This window comes from Ostrea edulis, chromosome 2 (assembly GCF_947568905.1).
Source record: "Ostrea edulis chromosome 2, xbOstEdul1.1, whole genome shotgun sequence".
Classification (NCBI taxonomy): domain Eukaryota; kingdom Metazoa; phylum Mollusca; class Bivalvia; order Ostreida; family Ostreidae; genus Ostrea; species Ostrea edulis.
This window is the reverse complement of record NC_079165.1, coordinates 20,187,721-20,204,894: the sequence shown is the minus strand read 5'-3', so window position 1 is coordinate 20,204,894 and position 17,174 is coordinate 20,187,721. Positions and strand designations below refer to the sequence as shown.

Sequence of the window (17,174 nt, the reverse complement as noted above, 5' to 3'; positions counted from 1 at the left end):
GTGTTACATTAATATATCCACCCCCGTGTCGTGTTACATTGATATATCCACCCCCGTGTCGTGTTACATTGATATATCCACCCCCGTGTTGTGTTACATTGATATATCCACCCCCGTGTTGTGTTACATTGATATATCCACCCCCGTGTTGTGTTACATTGATATATCCACCCCCGTGTTGTGTTACATTGATATATCCACCCCCGTGTTGTGTTACATTGATATATCCAGCCCCGTGTCGTGTTACATTGATATATCCACCCCCGTGTTGTGTTACATTGATATATCCAGCCCCGTGTTGTGTTACATTGATATATCCGCCCCCGTCATGAGACCGCAAAAAGTCACAGCAGGTGTGGCACGATAAAGATCCCTCCTTGCTCAATGGCCATTGTAAGCGCCAAGCATAGGCCCAAATTTTGCAGCCATTCACCGGCAATGGTGACGTCTCCATAAGAGTGAAAGATTCTCGAGATGGACGTTAAACAATATACAATCAATCAATCATTCATTACCCCCTCCCCGTCCTAATGAACTTAAGACTTATTTATCTAATTTCTCAAAAGTTCTACTACTATCTCCGCATTCCCTCTTCCAACGCACACGTGTGTCCCTGATGTAACAAGTGTCTCCAATGTATATGAGACTTGAGCCCTTGTACTTGGAAAAAAACGTGAAATCCATGTCCGTGTCCACTAACAAAACCACCCGGACTCTCTGTGTACAAACTCGTCGTTAAATAACTGCATTCAATATTGGTATCAATGCTCCACGTGTTAGTTTGGTTAGGCCTTGGTAAAAGATCACATGACTTCGCACTTCCACATGACGTCACTCGTCATCCCAATATTGAATTAGACCTAGTCTCATTTTAATTAGGTGTCAGTTTTGTATATACTATAGTTAAAAATATTTATGCTAATGTTTAAATATATAATGAATAAATCAGCAAATTTACAAGTACTACTTCGTGTGCGTGCAGGCATGTAAATGATATCTAGGTTTTTGTATTCAAAGAGGAATAACTCTAATACTATTCACTTAATCCGTAATCGGTTGATTTTCTGGTCGTCTTAGAATCCAATGTTGGGGTCATTTTTAATGTATAGCGAAGATTTAATCAATTTGAAAATTCTCAATATGGCGTTGCTGGGCACAAGGAAAACGAAAAATAGTTAGAACTAGAGATTGATTTTATGAAAAACAAATGTCTCCCCTGCTCCCCAAATTGAAAGTGCTCCAAATGAAACTTTCTCTCTTAATGTACTTGCATGGTATGGAAGAGAAAGCATGAACTTAACTCCAATAAGCCGTATAGGAGAAGTGTTCACCAACTATTTTACACCCGATCCACGATAACTTTAAGGATAACAATTGAATCCCCATCCCCCTGTCCCTAAAATATGCACATCTGCAAATGGAATTGAAGTATTGTACAAAGTTCCAAGTCTATCGGATAACCCATATAAGAGGAGAAGTGTTCACAAGCTATTCTAACATCCTCCACCCCTCTTAGATCCACAATAACTTTTAGGAAATTAATTGGATCCCCATGTCCGGACAATAAGCACATCTACAAATAGTAATGAAGCAATTTGTACGTTTCAAAATCTATCTGATAAACCATATAGAAGTGTTTTACAAGCTATTTTACACCACCACTCCCCCCCCCCTCCCATCCCTCATGGATCCACTATAACATTTAGGAAAATAATTGAATACTCCTGTCCCTAAAATATGCACATCTGCAAATGGCAATGAAGAATTGTACAAAGTTTCAAATCTATCAAATAAAATAAGCCGTATAGGAAGAAAAGTTTTCGCAAACTATTTTACATCCTCCACCCCTCTTAGAGGCACTATAACTTTTAGGAAATTAATTGGATCCTCCCGTCCCAACAATATGCACATCTACAAAATTAATGGTAATGAAGCATTGTACAAAGTTTCAAATCTATCCGATAAGCAATATAGGAGGAGAAGCGTTCACAACATTTTGTGACAGACGGACGGACATAAAGTACAAAAACAATATGTCTCTCCCTGGAAGAGGGTAGACGTAAATGTGAGACAGAAATACTCTCTTACGAGTAGCCATGACATATTAAGGTAATTCCACCATTAAGGTTGCAAAAAAAGGGGGGGGGAGCAGTAGAACCCTCAACAAAGCCTCGCGTTTTACCACATTTTTGGCAACTCTTGGGTGGAATTACTCTACTCATAAGAGCGTCTTGCGTTGCGTTGTTGTGTTTATTTACAAATCTTGAGATTATGGAACCGCACGGGAATGTTTGAGCGCCTTGTGCTCCCTAAACATCAACATGTGGATATGAAGAAGTCGGTATAACACTGATTTTAACAATTACACGGCGACTTGTTGAACTCAATAAGACTAGAGAACTAGAGGAGGCGTTTCCGTATATGATAAGAATGTTGAAAATGAACATACATATGTAGAAAAAATAAGAACTTTATGAAAAGAGTTAACGATAAATTTTGTGATGTATATATAAATATGTCGTCACAAAAAATCGTCAACATGTAATTTTGTTTTTTAAAGAAAGGTGAAAACAACGAACAGTGATCAATCTCATAATCTTAAAAAGGATACAAAATCGATAGCAGGGCAAACACGGACCCCTGAAAACAGTTGAGGTGGGATCTTGTGTCCAAGAGTAAGTCTCCCCTGTTGACAGTCGCGCCCACCGTGAACCTTTCTTGATCTTGACAAGACGAGAATACTTATTTTGACATATAGCAGCACGAGGCAGATATACGTTCCCGTATAAAGTTGCTTAATTAAATGACAAAATACCGAGCTGTTAATTATGATATTCATTATCTGAAAAGTCGACATGGGGTCTGACAAGTGGTGACAGAAATATGCCACTATAGCAACTATCCGAAAATACCAAAACGTGTGGAACATGCATGCAAGTATGGTGGAACACGTGCAAAGAATCAAGCGACAAAATGTATATATATAAATGGGAATGTATTCAGATGTGAATAAAATTGCAAAAATTACATGTAAGTTTTGCATGGAGTATGGATTTCAATCATAAAAAATAAAAAATGGTATATCATGTTGGACATAACTTGAAAGATACAGACCAGAATTTAACTAAAGTCTAAACACATCTTTAGTAATTTGATAGTTTGCCATTACAACCTATCATTGGGTCAAATGCTGTCTGAATTGTTTACCGAGTGTTCGGCCGTTCTTAGCACACTGGTTTTGACAACGGATAACTCCGCTTACCTGATCAAGAACATGACAAAGTAAACAAAAGTTTCTCAGGAGCTTGAATCCCTCAGCTGATATAACTGGAGAAACAATTATGAAGAACTCCCAGAGATTTTTAAAATGAAGTAAAAATGTTGTTTAATCATGCATGAATGTATTTATTTATTAGGTAGGGCACACACTTTTTAATTACACATCTAATATAGGACAGCAATATTTTTGTATTCTTAGAAGATAGGACATAGGTTTTTTAAAACTGGAAATATGGAATGCATCGGTCCCAATCCCCCAACAAATATTGACCGGTCCCTTAAATAAATCCAAGTCCAAGGGCTGTAACTCCTTCACAAATAGTGGAACAGCATTCCCCTTTTAATGTGCACATCTCCACAATGTGATCAGTTGCGAAGACAAGGTACTTGCATAAAATAAATCTAAGTCCAAGGGCTCTAACTCCTTCAAAATAGTGGTGCAGCATTCCCCTTGTAATATGCACATCTCCACAATGTGATCTTTCTTTGTACCAAGTTTCATCAAAATCCCCCAAAGGGTTTAGGAGGAGTTGCGAAGACAAGGTACTTGCATGAAATAAATTTAAGTCCATGGGCCTAACTCCTTCAAAAATAGTGGTGCAGCATTCCCCTTGTATTATGCACATCTCCACATTGTGATCTTTCTTTGTTTCCAGTTTCATCACAACCCCCCAAAGGGTTTAGAAGGAGTTGCGAAGACAAAGTATTTTGAATCGAAAAATTAAGTCCAAGGGCCACAACTCCTTTAAAAAATTGGACAGCATTCTCCTTGCAATATGCACATCTCCACATTGTGATCTTTCTTTGTTTCAAGTTTCATCAAAATCCCCCAAAGGGTTTAGGAGGAGTTGCGAAGATAAAGTTAAAGGGACAGACGGACGACATCGGTATAGCATAATACGCCCGAATTTTATGCAGGCGTATAAAAATTATGATTGGACCGGGAATCAAACATTGGACCCCAGTATTACTAGTCAGGTGCTCTAACCACTGAGCTATCCAATCCATATCCAATGTAGTCCTAAATACTACGTCTTCTAATGATGACCAAAATATATTGCTTCGGATGAAGATATGAACCTAACTTTAATGCGAGAGGAAGGGAGAAATTGCAATGAACCAGACAGGGATTAAAACTCAGGTCTCCTGAATCACTAGTCAGGTGCTCTACCAACTGAACTAACCACCTGGTCTCCTGAATCACTATTCAGGTGCTCTACCAACTGAACTAACCACCTGGTCTCCTGAATCACTATTCAGGTGCTCTACCAACTGAACTAACCACCTGCGATCGAACTCGGCTGACCGCAACATTCCTCCCTCCTTAAAAGTTTTCACCCTCAAAGACACAACCCAGATTCTTTTTGCCCCTGGCAGGACTCTCACATGCAAGTCCAGGAGTGGTCAACGGCACCAAATGTAATATATAGGAGAGGAGAAAATCTGTGGCTGGACCGGGAATCGAACCCGGGACCCCTGCATTACTAGTCAGGTGCTCTAAGCACCAAGCTACCCAGGCCGATATCTACGGTTCGTATAGCCCTAACTCCTACATTCCTCTCTCCTTAATTTGTCTTCGCACTCGAAGACACACACAACCCAGGTTCTTTTCGCCCCTGGCAGGACAATCTGTAATATAGGGGTGGTCACGGCAACAATTGTAAGGGAGAAAATGCTACGGACCAGACCAGGATTCGAACCAGGGCCCCTCTAGTCAGGTGCTCTACCATATTGAGCTCTCTGGTCACCGGTGATCGAATCCGGCTGACCGCTACACTTATTTATAATGAAAACTATAACTTATCATGTCTTTAATGCAACACAAACTCCTTCATATGCTGGACATGGTTACAAATGTATTAAAAATCCAAAATTTACAATCAGTGGAAATTAATAAATTTACAGTTCATTCATGTCAACAGCTTCTTGCTCTAAAATATTGATGTAGCCTATTCAGTATGATATAAATAGCACAATTAAAAAGCGCTAAAATATAACTAACAAGAAAAGCAAACACAACAGGTTAATATCAACAAGATAAAGTCTCTCTCTCTCTATATATATATATATAAAATTATCATCTCATGCATTTTCACAAAACAGTAACCCCAAAATGGGTCTTCATTTCCTCTACAAATACAATATAACTGATAGGCGGCGTTTCATTGTGCTGCCTTAAACAGACGATCCAAGATTGCAGATGTTTATCACTAATTAGTATAGCACGAAAAACAAATACTGGAAATCTAACAGTTTAGCGTAACATGAATTTGTCCTTTTAAGGTGGTATAAAATGTAGAATTAAAAAAAAAAGTAATGAAAAAAAACCAACACATATAGTAAGCCCCCTTATATATCTACAAATCTTATAAAACATCTTTTCATATCAAAAGCAAATGCTTTATATATAATATACAAGTCCTACTAAAAAAAATTCTATGTTTTGCAGATGGAAAATTTTTCTCAAGCTAATGCAAAAGGTAGTGAATAAAAATAAACAAAATTTCTAACCACTTGAATAAAACATACAACTACCAAACAAAAGCATGTTTATGTGGTTACACGACACATGTTACATGCATCACGCACAAGACCATGTAAGCAAAATGTCTCACTATAACTTTTTGTTAAGGGGGGTGAGGGAGGGGGGGGGGGTGGTCTTAAGAATTTCAAAAAGTAATTAAATATATTGCATACATGATCAAGTCAATCAAGTTACTGTTTTATCTAATGGTGTTCCTTGAATTTTCAAAGGACTTGGAATTGTTGCCTTGTCCAAATTAACTGGTGCCCTAATTTTTCATTTTTGCTTGTCTGTATAAAAACTATTTCAGAGAAGCAACCTGTTCACAAACATTGACGACACAGTTTTAAGCCAGGTACAAGACATTTATGCTTGAAAATTGAAGTGACATTTTAACATCAGGAATTTAAACTGGAAACCATTTCAACGCCTCAGACAAATCCAACAGAATTTTCTTTATTTCTTTCTTCAAATTACTAGAAAGCTTTCTCCTGAGTTCATTTCATTAAACATTCATTAATCAATTCTGTTGTACAGCTGTGTTTCTTCAGCCATTGACTTCAAACAGGAAGAAAATAGTATTCATAAACATCACATATGTGGTAACCAATACAGGTATAAATCAGCATCAACATTTGCCAAAGATGGAAAATATTTTTGTCAGTGCTAAACGAACTCTCAAAGGCACAATTTAAGATTTCCATGCAGTCATAGCCTAAGATCTATCACAGCTGTACCAATATGTCATAGTTTCAACTTCTTTAAATTCTCATATTCAAAATTGTGAAAACTACCAACAAATATCTTTTAAATTCTGAATTCTAATGGGTTTTTTAAAATTTGGTCAACAAAGAATGAAATGCATACGATACAATAGAAAATTCATCTAGGTTGGTCTAATGTTCTTCAACTTTCTTTTCTTCTAACAAATTATAATTTCTTAACCCTATCACTGCATTGATAGGATTAAGATGATATTATGATATCCTTCCTCAAATGACTAATGTGTACATACTGCAACTATTAATAAAAATTGAATAAGCAATATCATTATCTGTCTCACTTTCCCTGGATTTCTTGCATAAAACAGACAGATCCAGAAAACCTTTAAGGGGGTGGGGTGACAAGATGGTACTTTTTCTGCTCCCCCAATGGGGGTTAGGTTTTAGACCCCAAACTAACCATTTTGTTTAAATCCTACCAAAAGGGATGGGTGGGCTTTGTAACCCCCTAACCGCATCTCCTTCCTAGATCCATCCATGCAGTACAATTATAATTCAAATATATTCTGGATTCATTCATAATGTTACATGTATATACTCTTAAACTAAAAATAAACAAAATATTCTTTAAAAATCAGCTTATCAACACCAGACATATAAAACTGAAACTAACAGCTTCCCCAGGTCTTGTATTATCTTGCGATCCATCATACTTTGGTAAAAATGCACACTCTGGTTTAAGAACATGCGCGACGTTTCTCAATAATACAGTATATAATTTTTCGTGACATTTCACATACAATTCACTTAACTTCTATTCCATTTCTACAAAAAGTCTTGCGGAATATATTGCCATGTCTGTTTGCATATTTTGATAGTTTCTTGGTTGTTGTAAGTCAAAAATGGAAATTCAGCTCTTATGTATTACAGCAAGTTGTCGTAATGTAGCAAAGAAGGAGAGAAAAATCTTTTTTTTTTTGGTAGGCTTGTTACATAATATTGTAAGCAGTTAATACACCACTGAAAAAGTTGTTTGTCACTGTTAAATATGTCTCTGTCAACACATACATGTAGAAGTGATTTGTGTCATACAAAACCCACATTAACCTGAAATTTTACGTTTGTAGTTAAATTACATCAATCTTCTGTAACCTTACACTACAGCTTTTTGTCAATTTTGCTAACTGAAAATAGTCTCGCTGTAGATCTGCACACGTTTCACCATTTTTCCCAGCATCTCCTTTTAAAGAAGAATTACTAGTTGAACACACACTGGCAACAGACAGATCCACATCAATATCTGGAAGATCATCACTCCATATGTCAGACTCCGGTCTTCTCACTGGCAGTGGGACAGTTTCTGTCAAGTTTTCAGTCCTTTTCTTGGAAACTTCACTAATATTCATGGGATTTATATTCACCTCCTTACAAATTGCATCTGATGTCTGGGGTGCACCTCTACGATCTCCTGGTAGTAACATTTCTTCAGCAGTCTTTTCATCTGTCAGGATTTTTACAGCAGTTTGAATAACGACTGGATCTGATGGATTTCCTTCGCTGTCATCTGCTGTTGATCCCATCACTTCAGCAGTTGCCAAATCTTTCTTTCCATTACCTCTATCAGGCAGTGATGACCCTTCAGTGATTTCGTCTTCCATTGAGTTATGATTATCTACATCCTTGGTGTAAGCTGCACCTTCACATACTTTCCCAATGACTTCAGTGGATAGGAATATATCATCCTGTGCTGGTTCATTTTCATGACCCTTATTTTTTTCTTCTCCACCGGTGGACAGAGAAAATAAAAGTTTGTTGATATCCATAGATGATTCTTCATCTTCATGGCTTGATTCACTTTCAGAGGAAAACTCCACATTTTCTGCCAATTGCTTAGCAATCACTTTCTTGATATTCACAGATTGTAGGTTCTGATTTTTTGTAATTCTTTTCAACACAACTGAGCATGGCTTCATCATTTTATGAACATCATGTTTTCCTATAGATTTATTTGCATTTTCTGATATTCCACTTGATCCTGGCTCTGGCACCAAGGGCACCTGTAAAAACCTTCTCAAACAGTACAGCTCATCATCAACCACTTTGTCAACATTAGTTACATTGAGGGCTGGATTACGGATTTGATGTGGCATGCTGTCACCACCATTTTTCTGAATATGTGCACAGTTTGACACGGAATCCGGATCTAACCTAAAGAGCTTGACACTGCATGGTCTGACAGATGACTCACTCTCCACACTATCCGAGTCAATCCATTTCCGTTTTGGTGCTTTACCTCTGTTGGGTTTGGTGGCCTTCAAAGGTTGTCTCTTGGTACTCCATTTTGACAAGCTAGACATTGTATCTCCACTTCCCCTCCTTTTCCGCACAGGCAAAGATGGAACAATAAATCCCAAAGTACCACTCACAGATGAACTTTCCTTTCCTACTGAAGCTGATTTTTCAGTTCTTGCTAAATCTTTGTCAAATATGGTAAGCATGCTTCTTTTTAAGTGAGTTGTGATGGCATCTCTACTTAATCTTTGAATACTCACACTACATGGCTTTATGGGGGATGACGATTCACTTGCATGTCCGAGTTGGCTTGCATCATCGCTCCTTAGCTCTTTGGTAATTGCTCCAAGGTTTTTGCTGTTGGAGCTTACAACTCCTTGGTTGAAACTAGCAATAGAATCTCCACTCAATTTTCTTAGTCGAACGGAACATGCCTTCATATTTACTGAGCTACACGTCTCACTGTTGCAAAGCTCTTTTTCAACACCACTCTCTGATATCCTAGATTTATTCAAGGATGCCATGAATTTCTGATGCCATGATTGTTCTCGAGATAAGTTATGATGAAAGTTTGTTTCACTAACAGCTTTTTGTTGTGAAGGGAGCTTTGTGGGTGGTTTATTAACAACTTTGGTACTTGCTTCAAAAGATAATCCAGAGTCTATTTTGGGAGTTTTTATATGCATTCTTTGTTGTCTTAAGTATATTTCAGGAGTCAAAGGCACTTTGAAGGTTTCCAAGTCAACCTTTTGAAGGTCAACAGTTGACCTTGCCTTTTCTGCTATTCCTGTCAGAGGTGAATCACATTTAATCTTCTTAAGGTTAACTGAACACTTTTTTATCTGTTCAAGAAACTTTTTGCAAGTAAGCGCACTGAATTTTTCTGTAAAAGGCGAATTTTGAGATTGCTTTGTATTAGGATTTCTCTCTTCTAAATTCATCAATTTTGTTGACTTTTTGTGTTCAAAGTTGACTTCACTGAGACTTCGAAATAAACCAGGCCTTTCTCTTCTATTCCTAGGATTTGTGGCAACTTTCTGATTCACAATTTTCCCACCCCTTAAAGATCTTAGATTTTCACAAACCCGAGTTTCACTAAAGGATGGTTTATAAGTAGCTTCTTGGGTTTTCAAAATATCACTTTTACTCGGACTAGTTTTATGTTTTGCTTTAGGTTCTGGTGAAGGACAAATTTCGTCTGATAATCGTCTTCTAGACCTTCGTCTGTTACTGGATTTCAATTTTGATGGCCTATGTGTGGTTTTAAATTTGCCATTTTCAACTTGCACTTTTTCTGGCCCCATGACACTACCTGTATAACCATTTTCCTTTGAATTATCAGGGGATTCATCAGTAGCTATTGTTTCAGCTTTGGATGTTTCTGTTGGACTTGTTTCACTGCATTCTTCTCCACGTAATAAAGGTGGTTGATTGTTGAGCGTTGGTATGGCTGGGACATGAGACACTTCTGATGGTAGATTCCTATTTGTTTGTTTGTTAGGAGAGCTGCCAGTGTAGAGAGCAATGGATTCCTCACTCAGCCTTCTGATTTTTATGGAACACTTTTTAATATTTCCAAACAATTCTTCATATGAATACTCCTCACAGTCACTCGTGATCTTCTGAGTGGTCAACATCTTACCTTTTCCAGATTGTGAAGAATTCTCATTTGAGTCTATGTAATTATTTCCATCAGAACTTGATGATGACAGTAAAATTACTTGCTTTTTCACAGAGTTGGCCCCACTTTCTTTTTCTGTACTTTCAATCTCCATATTCTCATTAATTAAGGACCCATGAATATCTGTACTTCCTGTTTCTTTCATTTCAGAAGAGTTTGCTACCTCATCTTCACTGCCTGATTTTGTACACTTCTGGGTGTTGGACGTTGGATTGGATGGAATACCTTCATTTGGGCTAAGTTCTCCCTCAACTTCATTGTCTTCTTCCTTTGATAAATTTTCATCATCAGTAGATGAAACTGCTGTGGTTTCACCACTTGAATTACAATTTTCAGTTTTACTTTTCAATTCAATCATGCTGCTATGATCTCCATTAGTATCTTCATTTTCTTTCTCTGAAGTTTCATTGTGGATTTGTTTAGATGTTATGCTTTCATGATTATGGTCTTGAAGATTTATTTCATTTGAATCATTCCGATGTAACGTCCTTTCCTCTGACTGCACTGACTCGGGGGAAGTTTCAGTAGCCGATGCATCATCCTCAGAGACCACAAGGCCTGACATCTCCCTACAAATCGCTTCAATCTTCGTTGGTGAGCAAGTTGTACCTTTCCCTCTTCTTCTCCTCTTCTTAATTTTCCTTAGATATTTCTTGTCTTTCAATTTATGTCCAGGATAGCTTGTAATAAACACTTCTGAGCCAATATGAACATCTGTTTGTTTTTTCTCTTTATCCAATACACAAGCTATTTCCTTTGTAGAATTCCCAGATTCCTCAACCTGTTTCACATCTAACTTGGAAGTATTTCTGTTTTTAACAAAATTTTCAGTAAATTCTGATTGGTCAACAAAATCTTTCTTAATTTCTGATTGGTCAACAGCTTTTCTTGTCAGGTGATCAGATTCATCCTTCTCTTCTTGTGACGGACTTATGGAATAACCAAGTTCATACAGGATTTCATCCGAAACACAGGGACTTCTAACAGGCTGTTCCCCAATATTGTGATTCTCCGACTGTACATTCATCATAGATCACCATTCTTCTCCATATCAATCTGAAATATTATTGTTATAAATCATGAATACTTGTATCAGCAATCTGACTAGACTTGCTTCTTCTTCAGAGATTTTACTCATACTTTAATATATGGTAGAAACAAGCGGCCCATGGGCCACATCGCTCACATAAGTCACTTTGACCCTGCATGCAGTTCTCTAGTTATTGTAATTTTTAAAAGAATTTTTTGCAATCTTTATATCCATAATTTTTTTTTTACCACATATTGTGGCTCCAACTTAACCCTATGGGGCCATGATATAACCATGATAGTGTCACAAGAAAAACAAGAGGCCCATGGACCATATCGCTCACCTGAGCAGCAGTTCCTAGCGATAAACAAGCTTGACCAAAACTATCATTATACAAGCAGCTTGGTTCAGAAAAAACTTTTCAAGGGTAACGACTAAAAATTCACCAATTTCCATACTTAATTATTACACTTGACTACAAATTCATCAATTATCATATGCCCTTGTAGACAGATATGACCTTTCATATTAACAAATTTCATCTAAGGATGTTTTGTGCCAACTTTGGTTCCCTATACATTTGATGTAAAACTTTGACCCCCTATTGTGGCCCCTTCCTAACCCAAGGGGTCATGATTTTTACAAATTTGAATCTCCAATTTGTCAGGAAGCTTTTGTGTAAATTTTAGCTCATCTGGCCCAGTGGTTCTTGAAAAGATTTTTAGGGTGGGGTCCACCCTATTTTTGCATTTTTGTGATTATCTCCCCTTTGTAGGGGGCATGGTCCTTCATTTGAACAAACTTGAGCCCCCTTCACCCAAGTATAATTTGTTCCAAGTTTGACTGAATTGCCTCAGTGGTTCAGGAGAAGAAGATTTTCCTATATATCAGCATGTAAAACTTTGACCCTTTTTATGTGGCCCCACCCTACCCTAGGGGGCCATGATTTTGAATTTACTTAAAATAAAACTCTAAATTCAAATTTCACTTAAATCTCTACTTGTATGGCCTGGTGGTTCTTGATAAGAAGATTTCTAAAGATTTTTCCTATATATTCGCATGTAAAATTTGATCCCCTATTGTGGCCCCACCCTACCCCCGGGGGCCATGATCTGAACAAATTTGAATCTACTCTAAATCAGGAAGCTTTTAGGTAATTCTCCACTCTTCTAGCCCAGTGGTTCTTGAGAAGAAGATTTTTAAAAAGATTTTCTTTATATATTCGCATGTATACCTTTGTTCCCCTATTATGGCCAATCTACCTCCGGAAGGTCATGATTTTAACAAACTTGAATATCCACTATGTCAGGAAGCTTTCATGTAAATTTCAGCTCTTCTGGCACAGTGGTTCTTGCATAATAAGATTTTTAAATGACACCACCCTATTTTTGTGATTATCTCCCCTTTCAAGGGGACATGGCCCTTCATTTGAACAAACTTGAATTCCCTTCACCCAAGGATGTTTTGTGTATTTTGGTTGTAATTCGTCCAGTGGTTCTGAAGAAGAAGATGAAAGTGTGATAAGTTAACGCTGACGACAGACAACGAACAAATTTTGATCAAAATAGCTCACTTGAGCCTTCGACTCAGGTGAGTTAAAAAACCCAAGGTTTGAAATTTTCGAAGATGTTTCTGTATGTGTTCCCATATAAAACTTTGATCCCCCACTGTGGGCCCAATCCTACATCCAGGAACCATAATTTGAACAAACTTGAATCTACAAGACTAAGTATGTAAGGAAGCATTCATATAAATTTAAACTTTTCTGGCCATTGGTTCTTATAATAAGAAGATTGTTAAATGAACCCAACTTACTTTCACCTTTTCTTGATTATCTTTGCTTTTGGAGGGAGCATGGCTCTTAATTTGAACAAACTTGAATCTCCTTCACCCAAGGATAATTTGTGCCAATTATAAAGTTAGATTTAAATTGGTATAGTGGTTCTTGAGAAGATTTTAAAAAGATGCCACAAAATTTTTAATTCTTGATTATCTCCACTTCAAAAGGACCGTGGCACATTATTTCATCATACTTGAATCCTTTTTATCCAAGAATGTTTTGTGGCAAGTTTGGCTAAAATTAGCCCAGTGGTTGTGGAGAAGAAGTCGAAAATGTTAAAAGTTTACAGAAGGATGGACAGCCTGACACCAGACAAAATAATCACAATAGCTCGAGCTTTCAGCTCATAAGAGCCTAAAACAAGTATTTTATAGAGTTCATTAACATCTGTCCCAGTTTTCTCTACTATGTAACATAAATTGTCTACGTAGCATGCTATGACCCATCTCCCTCTCGTTTCTAAAGATATTCTTCAATAAGTATTTCAATCATTTTGCAGTAAAATATCAATAACCTACCACTATTCATTGAAATCAACTTTATTGGAATAAATGTATGTTTATGAAACACAGTGAAATTCCTTATGCCTTGGTTGTATTTTCAGGAATTTCTGTAAACAGACACATTTTATCACAAAAGAAACCAGACATGCTTCCATACAATTTAACCCAGCTAGAGAAATAAAGAACCTTTCATTTGTGGGGTGCATCATTGCTTTATGAAAATTAAGGGCAAAAGCTATATGACAAAACATGATGGAATAATAAATAAATGTATCATATTCGATCTCTTAAATCTGTAGAAAAAATCCTAACCTTACCAACTACGGGAAATGAACTAGTGGGCTGTACCCAACTGTAAAATAAAAGAAGAATGGCATCAATTTGTGTTTGATTTCTGGTTTATATGATATATTTATAGCATATTTACAATACTGACTAGGTTTTCCCAATTTGACCACAATGTTGACAATTTTTCCCAATTCAAAAGCCACAGGACCCTTTTGAAAAATCACTGTGAAATATGAGTTCTATCAAACAGGGTTAAAGTTTAGGTTAAAGTTTTATAAAGTTAGGTCAAACTTAACTCCAAGGTCAATAGTTCAAAAACCATGGCATCTAATTGTCATAAGGAATGTATTTACAAAATATGAAAGCCCTACTTCAAAAAGTTCAGGATATATTGCCTAGATAACTTTTCTTACTCCATGGTTAAAAGATTTGGTATCAAAAGAAAGAATTTGTCACAAAGAATATGAAAGCCCTATCACTCATCATTCAAAAGTTATGAGCAAGGTTAAAGTTTTAAAATATGAGTCAATCCCCAAGGTCATAAATGGTCAAAGATTAGGGTAAAAATGAATGAAAGTCTTGTTACAAGGAATCTATATACAAAATACGAATACTCTACTCGAAATAGTTCAGGAAATGTTGCCATAATTACAAGGTTAAAAACTTGGGATACCCAAATGAAAGGTCTTGTCACAAAGAATGCACATAATATAAAAATATGAAATAGAAGAACCATATCACTGACATTTCAAAAGTTATGAGCAAAGTCAAACTTTCAGACAAGACAAAACAGACTATCTTTGTGTTGATATATATATTATATATATATATATATATATATTATATATATATATAAAAGCACTAAAGTTCCAACAACACCCGATACCTCAGAGTGTCGGATCCACAACATGGATACAAGGTCAAATACAAAAAATTATACAAAGCACTAAAATGACCAACGACACGAACGAGATTGTCAAATTTTCGGGATGACCCGTCCCTTCTTCAGGACATACGAAAAGAATTACATAATGTGGCCAATATCAACAGAGCATAATAACAAAAACAACATATAAATACATCTAGCACTACAACTACACGAATCTACAAACGTATTTACAACGCAGACTACAGTTTTGGATCAGCTCTTTGGAAGAATAAGGCATGACCTAATTCGCTCCACTTTTAACATTGATTGGCAAGCCTAAAGACCAAAAACATGTAGTCTGCATTGTAAATACGTTTGTAGATTCGTGTAGTTGTAGTGCTAGATGTATTTATATGTTGTTTTTGTTATTATGCTCTGTTGATATTGGCCACATTTAAATATGTAATTCTTTTCGTTTGTCCTGAAGAAGGGACAGGTCGTCTAAAAAATTTGACAATCTCTTTGTTCGTGTCGTTGGTCATTTTAGTGCTTTGTATGTGATATATATATATACATATCATCATGTATATATATATTAAGCATTGTTGATCCTTATTGAGAGAGAGACACTGTCTAAATTGTTAAAAGTGTAACACTTAATTAACAAATTAAATGTTCCCAAAACATGTTTTTAAAAAGTCACTATCTGCTCTTTGAACAGCTAGGTTGGGAACACTTCCCCATTAGCAAGATTTTCTCGCTAAAATGTGACTATCCCTCTTTAACGAGAAAGTATATATAACCATATTAACAATGTTTTTGGTGCTTTATTGAAAACAATGGCAAATTTTGTGCAACACACATTCAACATGGCACAAATCGTCTCTATAAAATTGACAACACAGACAAGAAATTTCATATCAACGTTGCTGCGTAAGAGGGAATGATGCTAAAATCCAATGCAGCAAATCATGAGTGGTTTTGTTTTGATTTATATATTTGCAGAAGTATCAGACATTTTAGCCTATTTCCTTCTTTTCATGTGAAACATGAAGAGATGTACGGGATATATTTATTCGCTATAGGGGAAGTGTTCCAACCTGATGAAGATGGCAACATGTTTTTGATGGCAATCTATCTAAAATTATATTCATTGGTCCGCTCTCGTATAGTAGCATAAAGCGTGAACGGATCAAAGGATCCAATAGATTGTCAACATGACGAAAGATAATAATTCAGTTCAAAAAGTGACTTTTACAAGTTCTTGTATAGTTTTAACAATTCAATAAAATGCATGCTTCTATAGCTAAATTTAAATAAAATAGCTTTATAAAGCTACACAGCTTTTTCAAGCTTCTTAGCTAAATCAAGATATTGTGTTGGATCTGAAAACTGACTTTGTCAATAGTTCTATTGCATATATTGAAATGAAAATCAATACACATGCCAGTGTACATTGATATAAAAACCTTTTACGTTGTTTTTAGTGTATTTTCCATGCCTTATGTCCTCATCATAAAGTCAATGACCATTGTCTTATTTCACTGCCTTCGGGAAATTTAATTCTTAAGTGTTACTGTTCCGTGTTAGCTCAACTTCCAGCTGGATTTTATTCTATTCCATAGGACAGGAAATTGTTACTTTCAACTTCAATCGAACATTGATCCCGACTTATGTATGAAACACATCGGGTTCGTTTGCACGAAAAGAATCTCTACCCAGAGTTATCGGTCCTTAGAATGCGAAGAACGCGTCCCAGTTTTGTTAATATGGATAGCCAACGGGATCAAAATTGTATCCTCATAACTGCAATTCTAATTAAAATTAGATCCGCTCATCTACTATCGCTACACCTATGTTTAGCGATAGTAGATGAGCGGATCATAGGATCCAGGCGCGGACCCAGAATTTTTTTTCCAGGGGGGGGGGGGGGGGGGGTCGAACCTTTTCTGAATGGTTTTGCTGGTATATAAGGCATTCTTTTTTGCTTTTTGTTCTATTGAAATTTATTTATCTTTGCAAAATCCAGGGGGGGTGGGGTGGGGGTCCGGACCATCCCCCCTTCTAGATCCGCGCATGGGATCTAATTTTACATTTTAAATATGGCCTGATCAACTCCAGCCAGAGTAATTCATTTTCGGTCCTAT

General features: G+C 36.6%; 1 protein-coding gene across 2 annotated transcripts; it reads right to left on the bottom strand.

The window, feature by feature from the left end:
• Window positions 1–5,073: 5,073 nt before the first annotated feature.
• Window positions 5,074–16,704, bottom strand: LOC125667612 (uncharacterized). Of its 2 annotated transcripts, none has more exons than XM_048901208.2 (2): window positions 16,504–16,704; window positions 5,074–11,554 (listed from the first exon to the last, which is right to left on the bottom strand). In XM_048901208.2, the coding sequence occupies exon 2, from the start codon at window positions 11,526–11,528 to the stop codon at window positions 7,653–7,655; it is 3,876 nt and encodes a 1,291-aa protein (XP_048757165.2). In that variant the 5' UTR covers window positions 11,529–11,554; window positions 16,504–16,704; the 3' UTR covers window positions 5,074–7,652. The 2 variants fall into 2 exon arrangements, with proteins under 2 accessions (XP_048757165.2, XP_048757166.2); XM_048901209.2 differs by having other exon boundaries at window positions 16,497–16,700.
• Between the last annotated feature and the right edge of the window lie 470 nt (window positions 16,705–17,174).